At 45.1% G+C, this 12,772-nt stretch overlaps 1 protein-coding gene across 2 annotated transcripts in view; it reads right to left on the reverse strand.

Moving 5' to 3' along the window:
* Positions 1 to 1,347: 1,347 nt before the first annotated feature.
* Positions 1,348 to 12,772, reverse strand: part of SMAD2 (SMAD family member 2) — a 60,083-nt gene continuing 48,658 nt past the window's right edge. For both annotated transcript variants that reach the window (XM_018555730.1, XM_018555729.1), the window contains 7 exons: positions 11,265 to 11,399; positions 9,758 to 9,832; positions 8,015 to 8,068; positions 6,764 to 6,976; positions 4,420 to 4,557; positions 3,023 to 3,167; positions 1,348 to 1,609 (listed from right to left, as the gene is read on the reverse strand). In XM_018555730.1, the coding sequence (XP_018411232.1) occupies positions 1,486 to 1,609; positions 3,023 to 3,167; positions 4,420 to 4,557; positions 6,764 to 6,976; positions 8,015 to 8,068; positions 9,758 to 9,832; positions 11,265 to 11,399 (884 nt within the window). In that variant the 3' untranslated portion in view covers positions 1,348 to 1,485. The remainder of the gene's footprint in view (positions 1,610 to 3,022; positions 3,168 to 4,419; positions 4,558 to 6,763; positions 6,977 to 8,014; positions 8,069 to 9,757; positions 9,833 to 11,264; positions 11,400 to 12,772) is intronic.

Below are 12,772 nucleotides of genomic sequence, written 5' to 3' on the forward strand. Positions count from 1 at the left end.
TGTGGCTGTGAGAATCTTGCAATGCCTCATGGGATTTGTAGTTCCACCACAGCTGGAGGGCCTGAGTTTGGCTACCCCTGCCCTGGGTATTTCACTAAAGTGTTTTTGGGGAGTAATTAGCAAACAAAAGTACACAACTGAGTAACAAAACTGCCCATTCACTTTAATTGTACAAGCAGTGCATACAAATTGACAAGAGGGTGACTAAACCACACCCAGGACTTAGAAAAATCACACCGACACCAAGTGAGAATTAAACCTTTTATTAGTGTATTCACATATTCGGCAAATGCAACACGCACAAAGCTTATGTCAAGTTCACGAGTTCTACCAATACACCGAACTACTGGTAAAACTAGTTCACAAATGTTAAATGCTTTTGCCAATTACGCTTTTTTTTACGGTTTGGCTTTCTGCTTACCACTGAAAAGTCTCGGAATTGCATCTATGTACTACAGCAAGCATCCTCAACTCCAGATCTTCAATGACCCACAGCAGGGCATGTTTTCAGGAAGCCTTTAATTTTTTTACGCGGTGGGCACAAACCGGGCGAGTGGAACATTCCGCCTGTCCCCCCCCACCCCTCGAAGAAGAAACTCTTCAAACATGGCCGGCGGCAGGATGGGGGTAACGATACGCTATACAGGCGCGTAATCACTTTCCGCAACTTAGCCTAGTGATTATTCAACCTAACACTGGCCACAAAGTTTGTTCTGAAAGCCAACAAAGGTCACTAGCTGTACTTACAAAGTACATTACTAATGTAGTCAATGCAGCCCAGGGAGAAGGGGGGAAAAGAGAGGGAGATAGGGAGAGAAAAGAGGGATGAAAGGAAATCCTGCCACTCACGTTTATAAAAAGAACAGACAGCTACAGAACAAGTTTGTTAGTAAGATGTACACTTTAAGTCAGAGTACCCTTGTCTACACAACCTTTGACCCCCACCCGTCCCTAAATGCAGACAGCCGGAAAGATACTTTTATAGGGTGCAAAATGTAGTGTCCAAGGGCCCACAATAACATGCACTTAAAAAAAATCATCCTTCAAACACCTTATTTCTCTAGAATCACAGACACACCCTAATCAGGATCTAAAAATGTATAACAGCAAAAAAAAATTAAAAAATGTAGTAACTATACATGACACATAAGAGGACTGCTCGTTATTGTTAAACCATTTGGACACTCCGATATATGCCCAATAATACATTAAATGTCCTTTAAAACATCCCTTCCCAAAGTAAGGAGTGACTTCACACTGCACTTTCCTCTACGGTATCAGAAAACGTTATCCAACAAGGTGCTTTAAGCTGATGGGACCTCAAGTGCTGTTTCTCAGTATTTTTTATTTTGGATTTGTAAACAGTTCCTGGGGACCACACACAAATACTAATGGACAGACGAGCTGAATTAAGTCTGTTGCCAAGACTTCGTATTGAACCCACAGGTCGTACAAGGGGGTTAAAAAATAAAGATAGAAGCCCCATTAGGACATGCTGGAGCAGCGGACTGAAGGAGAGCCCATTTGAGTCAACACTTTGTCCAGCCATTGTAAAGGTCTGTTTAGATGAAGCTCAATCCAACATGGAGTGCTTGTGACTGTCTGCCGCCTGAAAAGACAGGAGAGAAATGCTCAGACAGGGGAAGACAAAAAACAGCAGACATGTCAATGCTGCAGGAGTGAAAAAACATAATATTCTTAAAGCGTTAAGTCCAATAGCAAACAGTAGGTGTTACTAACCTCCCCTGATAAAGACATCCTTGTCAGTTTGCCCACTCTGAGCAGAGTGACTGTGCCTTCTGAAAGCCCCTTCCCTGCCAGAGCTGCATTGCTCTAAACGAGTGCGTCTAAGCATGGGGGGGCATGCGGGATTTAACCAATTTGCCAGGCCTGAACACAGTCACATTAAGTATTGGTGATGAGGAGGGTGGTGTTCATTCACAGGGGTAAGGTCATACACAGAAGTGGAGTGATGACTCTTGCCTTCCAGCAGCAGACGCTACCACTTTGCCATGAATGAGACATTTAAAAAAGGAGAATTATGAGGTGAGGAAAAAACACTCATCCCCATAATTCAAGCTGACCTGTGACAAAGAAGCTGTCACAGGTCGGCTCTATTGTTTGGTAAATCAGCAAACAGACACCGCCGATTGCCGACTTCCCGATCATCTCACTGCAGAGAGCGGTGACTGTCAGTCATTGCTGCCCGCAGGTATTATCCCCCCTCCGATCTTCCAGCACTGAGTGGAGGAACGGATGGGGGAGGGGGCGGGCACAGCTGGCTCTGCCTCTAGATAGGCAGAGTCCGTTGTCAATCAGCCAACAGGGTGGATCTCGGCAGTCTTGTCGGGATCCGTTCAAGCTGCAGCGCTCTCCGTATATAGCGGGCTACTGAGTTTTGGGTCACGGGAGGAGGTTAGTATATGTCCTGACGTGACCTTAAAGAGAACTATGGGGGGAAAAAAGATTACCCCATAGTTCTCTTAAGAACATACAAGCAACTATCCAACAGAAAATCTTCTGCATTTCTCTGCAGCAATCTGACATTGCCACTAGGTCAAGATGCAATATTCTCTTTATTGTAGGGGTGGGTAAAACTGGCAGCTAGGATTTTTGGTTTTGCCTTCATCAGAGTCAACGGTATTTAACCCCTTCATGACTGAGGCCCTTTTTTCAATTTTTGCACCCATGTTATATTCCACATTTTAGGCCTGAAAATGACGTAAAACCCCCCAACATTATATATTTTCTGAATGCCAAGACCCTATAGAATAAAATGGTGGTAGTTGAAAATTTTTATGTTGCGCAATATTAGCGCAACTCCTTATTAAACCCCAAAATTTAGTGACAAATTGAATTAAATGCACAAATAAACTTTTTAAAGTAATGTTTCACCTGAAGCCTTTTAACCTTAACATGCAGCAAAATTGCATGGGTCTTACCAAGGTGGAGGAAGAAAGAGGGCATGAGAGAGAGAGAGAGAGAGAGAAGCAAGGTAGAGAGCTGCACAAGTAAAGAGTACCTGTATTCGGCACCCCAGCCTTTCACAAAGCTCATTCTGATGGTGCACATTCTGGTTAATTGGTAAACTGCTTCAAATCCCTGGTTTACTGACTGAGCAAGGAGGGCAGCAAACTCTTGATTATTGAAGATCTTCAGGTTACAGCCTGTAATTAAAGAAATATTCAGAGCAAGTAAAACAAAACGTTTACATTATAAAGAATAAGAGAGTTAAAACAGAAGTACAATTACATAGCAAAAAACAGTTAGCAGGTAGGCGGTTATGGCAGGAGACAATGCATGCCTCTTCTGCTATAAAACATTGTTCTATCTTCCATCAATGTTTCTCTGTATTATACAAGGACTAACATATGTGCAGCCCAGTGACCAAACCTGGCAGTAAGAGCACGGTGCCAGGACAAAGTAACTACTGTGCTTAGAAACTGAACGTCCAATCACCAGGCCCGTGTGGATTCCTGCAGCAGGGAAGGGAGCGTGGGGCAGGGAGTATACCTTTTTGGGAGGTTGTGCTATCAGCAGACAATGAGGTCTCTTTAAGTTAAGTGTTTGGAGTTGGATTTTAAATATTGGCACACAGCATCATGGTTTACAGCTGTATATCTAAGAAAATCATAGGAAAGACTATATAGTCACATAATGATGAAGGATTAATTGAAAGGCCTATGTAAAAGGAAAGTTAGGTTAAGGGGAAGGTTAAGTATCAACTTTTGCAGTTATGTTTGAGGAACAGTTTGGATCCAAGTGTGATCAACAAAAAACAATCCTGCCTGCTGCCTTTTTGGTGTAGTTTTTAGCAAATTGATCTCCCATGGAATAAAATGCATCAAAAAGTCAGGGCAACACATGAAAATGCAGCAACAAAAAACAGGTCCAAGGGGTTCAGATGGGGGGAGAGCCAAGTATTCTACTCGGGACAAGTGAAATGAAAGGGGGGGGAAAAAAAAAAGTGCAACTGGGGTCCCTGGAGGATAAGTGCACTTAGGAAAAACCCTGTTCTGCCTATTTAATACTGTACTTGTATCCAGCAAGTACAGTAACATATTAAAGCTTCAATGGCATCTTTGTCCTCTGCAGGCAGAAAGCTTATTCTGCAAATAACTGACAGCAATCACAAGTTCAAGAACCACTGACTGGTTCCCAATCATTAGCGAGAGCCCCCAAACATGGAAACTCTGCTTCCATTTCTTAAGCCCCCAAACATGGAAACTCCGCTTCCATTTCTGAAAGGAAGTATATTTATTAATGTATCCTCAGCGAGGGGAATCATGCTGAGGAAGGCTAAATATCCAGAATGTGGATGGGAAAGGGTTAAAGTCATACAGCAGAATTCTCATATGACCGAGTAATGCCAAGGGGATGTCCTAGGGCAGAAAAAGAAGCAGCAGAATAAAAGCTCACCTGGAGGAATCTTACACACAGTCGCTGGATGCCATCCATACCGCTGATTACAGTTTGGACTCTGGACAAAAATCGCACTATCGCTGAGGCACTCTGCAAATACTTCTCCACCAATGTAATACAACCGAACTCCTCTTCCTGCGTGAACACAACACAATTTTTGCACCTGAGATTTCGGTTAAAGAAGAAAGGAAAAAGCTGCTGCTGTGCTACCTCTAGAAAACATGAACCATGAGCGCCCCTTAAATGTTTACTTGTTTTTTTAGTAAAAAGAGACCCTGTCACCAGATAGAAAGTTTTCTTTAAAACGCTCAGTAGTGGTGAATGATCTGTACTCAATTTTTTGCCAACTTGCTCTTCGCAAATCCAAGTTCCAGGAGTGTCAGATCCCTCTGTGTGCTGGTCTTAGCTGCTGCTCCCCCCTCGTCACTGCGGTGTTTGCATGCTCCCTGCTCAGTCTTCTGTCTCCTGTGACAGCATAGGAGACTGAGCAGGAAGAGTGTACACACTGCAGCGGCATGGGAGGGGTGCAGCAGCAGCGTATGGTGCTAGCACAATGATGGATCCCTAGAAAGCTGAAGTTATGTCTTGGGTAAGCTACAAAACATCTTCAACATTACAGAACGCGGTCCAGTTGAATGTGACTACCAGCTATACCACGACCTGGATTAATGACTACTAATTACGCATGCACATATCATATACTACTATTGCAAGTGTTTAAAATATAATGTCTTGTGACAAGGTCTCTCCAACCATGGAGGAGAAGGAAGCCAACATAAAAAAGGTATTCAGCAGTGACCAAGCAGATTGCTTTTACTAAATACCTCGGAGCCGGCTGAACAAACTGGCATCAAGCTCACTTAACCTCCCTGGTGGTATGATTTATTTTTTTCCTTTTTTGGTTCTATTTTTTATTTCTTTTTTAAACTTATAAATCTCCCGCCGGTTCCGCCCCCATGTGACGCGGATGCTCGCAAGGGACGGAACCCGGAAGACAGATGCCGGAGGACACAGCGCGGCTCGAGTAAGAGACGCGCTGTGTATTCCCGATGTGGCTCGGGGTTACCGCTTATGGTACAGAAAATTACCCCCAAGCCACACTCAGGAATACTGCTAAGGAGGTTAAAGTCCTTGACATTTATAAATATCACGTGGACTTCAAGTGGTCAAATGCCAAATCTATACATAAACTGTTGCTGTTGAGTAAATAGCAATAGTATATGTTGCCTAGACCCTGGCTCAAAATTTCCACTCGCCCACTCGCAATTTGCGAGTGAAAATTGCGAGGGGGCGAGTGGAAATGAAGCCATTGAGTCACTCAGTCATGGACCGAGTGCCTGATGACTTGCTCCTATGCTTCTGCCCACAGCCGTGCATCGTCCCATATTAAAGATGGCTGCATGACGACAGCCATCTTTACCAAGGTCCGTTCTTGTATCCTAGCTCTTGTATACCACCTACGTGACACTCACCCACTGCTGTTACGGTGGCGCTCTAAAAGTCAAACTACAGCTCCCATAATCCTCGGTGCACAGGCACAAAGTTATATAACTGGACAGGACGTCCTGCCTGTGCACCGAGGATTATGGGAGCTGTAGTTTCACTTTTACAGCGCCACCGTGACGAGAGTGTGTGTGCGGCCACTGCCTCTTTAGGGGACCCTGGTCTGTCATGTGCTGGAGAACAGGGAGCAGTGAGAGCTGGTGAGAGATGCTGCTCGTCCACATGATCCACACTCTGTACCGATCTGGGCACTCGAGGGCCTCTGCTAGGGGAGGCAGAAATGGGCTAGCTATATTAGGATGAAGGTGGAACGATAGACCACTAAATTCATGGACGTCACAATACAGGGGAAGCCCTGGGCTGAACTGGCAGACCACAGGAGGGGCTCCAACAGCTTACTGTGCCACAGGTCCCCTTCATGCAGCCTGAGCTGCAATAACTATGCATGGGACCAGAGTTAGTCCCAAGTGTCAGGCCCCTGCCAGCAGGTAATTCAAGGAGACAGAGATGGGTTGGGGTGCCATTTGTGTCTTGTGGGTGAATGTGCATGCGTAATGTCCTGTGCGTTGTTTTGTGGCTGTATGTGTAATGTACTGTGCCCCGTGCGTTGTGCTGGTGTGTGTTGTGCCCTGTTTGTGTTTGTTTGCGTTATGCAGGGCAACTAGTGGCGAGTAACTTTTCAGGCCTGGCTAGTGGCTCATGACCTGAAATTTGGAGCCCTGGCCTAGACAATGGCAACACCATGCACAAGAAAAATGTAATGGTCTCCATAACACAGCTAGTCAGGCATATAGTTAGTAATACAGACAATGTTATCACCCATGGGTGGAGAGAATACCTATATGGCGCCTGGTCATTTCCACTGTGGCATTACGGTTCACATTAGAGAGTAAACCTAAGCAGAATCTCTCAGAATTTGATGGATCCGTGAAGCCATCGACAGTGAGCGAAGGCTGTGATGCGTGGAACGTTTCCCCCACTCGCTGGTTCAACTCGTAGTAAGCTATTGAACACCAGAAGGCTGGCTCAGAATAAGTAACAGGCTGCAAATCTGCGGAGGGGACACAATAAGCAGATGTTATTATAAAAAGGGACAGGAGGGGAAACCGGCATCATAAAAAAAAAAAAAAGAAGACTTCAAGGAATATAAGAGAAACATGTAAACAACTAACAGCTCCAGATTACACTCTACAGAGGGAATACATGCCATGAGTAGCCTGGAAGTGGCACACGCAAAGAGCGTGTATGTGAGCATTGGGTGCTAGCATAGCAAATGCAAATTCCATCCAGATCAGACAAAATTAAGCGTCCTAGGGAATCTTGAATAATTTTTAGGAAATCCATCCATCGGACCCAGTTTTAAAATAGCAGCTCAGACTCATTGATTAAAGTCCTTCACAACAATAGGCCTAAGGCCTCATTCACACAGCTAAGTGTCGGCCCGTACAGATCCGTGAGGCGTGCACGGTCATATCGGGCTGCTCCTGGGAAGGACAGGTGCTGCCTGTGATTGTACGTAGCAGCCTGTTCTCCATGGGAGTACGCGGCTGTATGCCGCCATATGCTCACCCAAACAGTACATTTGCGCGGGTGTCCGTGCTCGGATCTATCCTATCTGCCTAAGAGTATGAACACCCGCACAGGTGTGCAGTCCGGGTGAACGTACGGCCTCACACTCTATAGAGAAGGACAGGGGCTGCGTACAATCACACGCAGCACCTGTCCTTCCCGGGAGTGGCCTGATACGGCTGTGCACGCTGTCTCCTGCTGTGTACGTTATATTCTGACAGTAGCACCGGTCACTGTCGGAATACCCAAAGAGTGCTTGCAGCTGATTGGCACCCTTCGACCCTGGAATTTTCAGCATGTCCCCCACAATCATGCTGGAAAAAAAATCGGCCCACCAACGAATAGACATTCACTCCCTGTGAACCCAGCCTAGGCCTACCCTCTCCACAGGGTGACAACCCTGTTGTATTATTTAACGTCAGAGAGAACAGCATTGTTGACAGAAGTGGAAAAGTATAGATATATATCTACAACATAAAATGCAGGAGTACGTTTGGACAACACAGCGTTTACGACTTACCCAAGCTGTGATTGACTGGGGAAAGTGTACTAGGAGAAAGCTCGGCTGGTGACCCTGTGAAGACAATACAAATATTAGCATGTTGATCTATAAAGACATATTATAATAACACCAGCAATGTACTCCTACAGACCACATTGTACCAGATTGCAGACATAAGTGTTAGTCACCCTTCCTGTCCAGGAGCTGAAGTATTAAACTAGCAACAAATGTGCACAAGTCCTAAATAAACAGCAATTCCGGTAAAATTTGAGACTCTGCAGACTAGAACTGAGGAGAGTCATCACAGAAATACATGGTGTGTGAATGAATGATTTACATTTAAAAAAAAAAGTTTTTAACCACTTGAAGGCCATAGTGTTTCACCCCCTTCCTGGCCAGGCCATTTTTCAGTATTCAGCGCTGCGGTACTTTGACTGATGTTTATCTCCGGGTAAATTAAATCTTAACCCTCGCAGTGGGGAAACCCTTGGCACTGCAAAGGTTAAGTGCTCGGCTCCTAGACCAGTCCCTGCAGCTTGTCTCCTTCTCCACTCCAGCGATGGAATGTCCTTCGGCACCCTCATGTCCTATACAATGTACAGGACTAGATGACTCACTGGACCTTAGGACAGGTGGAGCAGAGGGGGAGCGAAGCTACAGAGAACGATCTAAGAGCCAGCCAGGATCAAGGTTTGGGCGAGTCAAATTGTTATTTTAGCTCCCTTGACAATCGAGCACTTGAGCCTTGCATGCAGGGAGTAGTCCCACTGCCAGGGTTAAGATTTTATTGGCCTGGAGATCTTCTTAAATGCACTTTTATCCCTATTAACAGTCCTCCAGATCTCATTGCTGCATGATTTTCCTGGCTCTGCATAGCTTTAGTCTTGCCCCCATCCATGTCCTTTGTCTCTGCTTTATAACAAAACTGATGAAAAACTGAACTGAAGAACTTTTGCTGATCCCAGCACAGCTCTTGAGAACAAAGAAAAAAAGGTGCAAGACTTGGTTTGTAAAAATGAATACATCATATAGGTGTAGGCAAAAGGCCCGCAGCCCTGATACCACCTATAAAAACACAGCCTCTGGAACGCACTGGAACACAACCCCGGCCGGCTCACTTTGTTGTGGGGCATGGAGGTGCAATCAACTCAATTGCACCGCAGTCACGCCCACCACCCGCGGTGCGATTGCCGGCATCGCCGAACATGTGGCACATTAGTTACTGCATTCCAGTCCAGTGCGAGCTGCAAAAAATGCTGCATGCACTATTTTTTGCAGATCGCACTCGACCAGAACGCAGGCACTAATGTGCCACCCATTCGGGTGGCCGCGATCGCACCGCGGGTGGGGGGCTTGGCTGTGGTGCCATTGAGTTCAATGCACCACCACGCCCCCAAAACATAGTGAGCCGGCTGGGATGAGTTCGAGGCCGAACACACTCTTGATGGTGTGACTGGGCCCTGAAAATGATTTAGTGGCCATCTCTATCCCAATGAGGATGGCAGGAGAGATCACGCTATCCAGTTCCTGTGCTAGGGGAAGTGACTGGTTTGCAGATTCGCACACACAACGGTAGCATCTAGAGGACAAGGAGGGCTCGGCTAGATAAGATATTCTCATATAGAAAGCTTGGGCAAAAAAAAAAAAAAAAGGAGGCCAGCTACCTGTAGATTTAAAAAACTATGCAAATTATGCAAAAAAATTACCTTACCTTTATTATTTAACGGTCTGAAATGATTAATGATATGTAGCATCCCGTACCTGTGTCCATGCTTTGGTTAAGTTGCTGATCGCTAGTCTCTCCATCTTCACTAATGTACCCGGGAGGTGGAGTTTCTACAAAAACAAAAAATAAGTCATGAGTGCACAATATACAACATGCGTTCCTGAACGAAAGTCAGCTGTAAACTCTGCCTGGATTCGCAGCATGCATGCCCATACACGGGAGTTATCCCAGCCCACCCAATCCATATGGCCAAAGACCCGAAACCCAGAAAGATGTTAGCGGTGTTGGGGGAATTAGCAGACATCGCACTGTCGGGAGGAAGGGGAGTTGATGGGATTAATCCTGAGAGAAATATACAGATAGCCCATATACAGAGAAACCAAGCAGCTGTCATTTTACTGGTTTACTATTACAGCATCTTCCTATGCCGCTTTGTGGGACTCCTGGTCTTACAGTCCTGGCTGCAGCATGTTGCGCACATCAAGCTTGCTCCTGTGATGGACCAGAATCTCAATACAAATCAGGAAACTAAACCTGAGATTGTAGTCCATGACAGGAGTGAGTTTGGAGCGGTGACTCCTTTACAACACACACAGGGACCATGGGGAACAAATGTAGCCCCCCTGCAGAAGGAAGGACAGTGTCAGCACCAATTCAGAGATGATTGGAGGATCTACAGCCGAGTGATACACAAATAAGATACATTGTTGTTAATAGTTAAGGTGCTTGAATGTTTTTTTAGGATTTAACTCCGGAGTATTGTCTTTTATAGTCCACCCTGTAACAGACATATTACCTGGTGATCCCAACAGTAGATCTGTTATTTTTCCACTTCCTTTAACAGGGTAACAACGTTGTTAAATTCAGTTGTGAAATCACTCATCATTGTTGCTGCCCTGTCTTAGCTTGCCATGTAGTTTTAAATGGGATTTCAAGAGACAAAACATTTAAAGTGATATTAAAGCCTCCTTTTTATAAAAAATATTTACTACAGGGAGACCCACCTTTGCTTGAGGCTGTTGCCGTTTTTGACAAAAAAAAAGCGCTGGGCTGTTTTTACCCTAAGGCAGAGAATGCATTAACCCCTTTGTGACGGGAGACGTACACTGTACGTCCAGCCACAAAGGGACCAAATGACTCATCACAACGCCCAGACGTTACTACTACTTTAACTCCAAAACCTCAGAAGCCTGGTAGTGTTAAATGGTGCCCCAACTCCTGTAAATGCGACTTTTGCTGGAGAGCTTGGCCTATTACAGGAAGTTGAAAATTGACAGATCTACTGGCAAGGATCAACAAGTAACAACATTTGTTGTTGGAACTCAGGAACAAAGCCTGGTAATGCCAGTGACAGACTGCATCATATTTCTCATTTTCGAGCTTGCCCAGAGTTCCACTTCAACAGTCTTTGCATTACTATGAAGTGAGCTCTGCCACCAGAACTATGGTATGACAGATGGGGTGACAGAGGACTTGCCCGCTGTGATCAAAAAGGAATAGCATAGCACTGTTGGAGCAAACTGCTGGTGGTTTTGTCCTTACCTGGTATATAGTTGCTCTGAGGCTCGATACCCGCTGGGAAATTAGTGTTTTCCGGAATGGAATGTGTGTAGTCATCTAGAGGGGGAAGTTCTGTTAAGATCTCCGTGTGCCGCGGCACTAATACCGGTGGTAAGACTGAGAGACAAGATGGGTTTTTAATACAACACACCGATATTTCTATACAGAAGCACATAATACAAGGTTCTATTTGCTGATCCAAAAGGTAAACAGTCACTGTGCCTATACAAGTTATAAATGAACAAGATGCTTAAAGTGTATGTAAACCCCAATAATTAATGTCAATTGCCCCATTTATTCTGCTAAATATACAATTGAAAGATAATTTGATACATCTGATGATCCTACCTGCACTGTTAGCAATTAGTATTGTTCTCCGTTCTAGAGACTACAGACCACCTATGTAATGAAGATGATTAGTGGGAGGTGGGGTTCTGTTTTCCTAACACTTCCTGTCAGTGGGTGGCAACAATACTCCTCTACAGATAAAGTATCACAAGGAAAGTGTTGTCACCGTAGGGACGGGAAATGGGTTGGGAAAATACAACACCTCCTCATCTCCATTACACAGAAGGGAGGTGTTCTGTGGTCCACAGAGATGACTGGGTATGATAGCAGAATCACCAGATTGAAATAAAGGAAAAGGAAAACAAATGCAGCCACCACAAGTTAAGCTGCAAGCTGGTAAGCTGCAATATATTTTTGTTCATTGGCTTAGATATACTTCAATAAGATAATTTAAAAACACATTCATTCCACTTACAGCTTGATTTTCTCAAATTCTTTGATCTAAAAGCTGAATTCCGAGCTTTTCTTTTTTTTTAAACCCCAAACTGCAAGGGTTAAATATACATAAAAATCCATCTCCAGGCAAATAAAGGTTTCCCCTGCAGTGAGGCTTCTCATTTATGTCAAGGGGACAGGAATCCCCGCTACCACCGGCTCCCTCCGGGCTGCTAGAGGGATCCCCGCAGACTCTTCTCCCCCCTCACTCCACCAGTCTAAGGACCTCTGATGTCAATTATAAAGGAAGCTCCATAGCCCTACATTGTATCCGAGGACACAAAGAGACAGTCCCCAACTGGAGCAGAGAGGGGAACAAAAAAAAAAATTGGAAAGCACCGACTGCCAGGTGAGCGGGGATCAGGTAAGTAAAAAACATTTTTTTTTCCGCTGTCCTCTAGGCATAAAATGAGCATTTGACCCTTGCACCTCTGGGCAGCCCCTCTGCAAAGAACAACTTTTACTTTCCCTGGAATCAGGCTTTAAGTCCAGGGGTAGAGGTATAATACCATATCCCTCGCTTCAGCAGACTTCTGATGCTCTTTTCTTTGACACTCCGGGTTGTGAGTGGCCCCCGATGCCCTCGCGTACAATGCGGGACTGCAGTATCCGATGTCAGCATGCGACTGCTCCCCAACGTGCCAAAGAAAAGGGGCAACGGTGAGCCAGTCCCACAGTGTATTTCAGTCTACTCCTCCCGAGACTTA

The sequence above is a fragment of the Nanorana parkeri genome, unplaced genomic scaffold, assembly GCF_000935625.1.
Source record: "Nanorana parkeri isolate BGI_ZX_2015 unplaced genomic scaffold, ASM93562v1 scaffold210, whole genome shotgun sequence".
NCBI lineage: Eukaryota > Metazoa > Chordata > Amphibia > Anura > Dicroglossidae > Nanorana > Nanorana parkeri.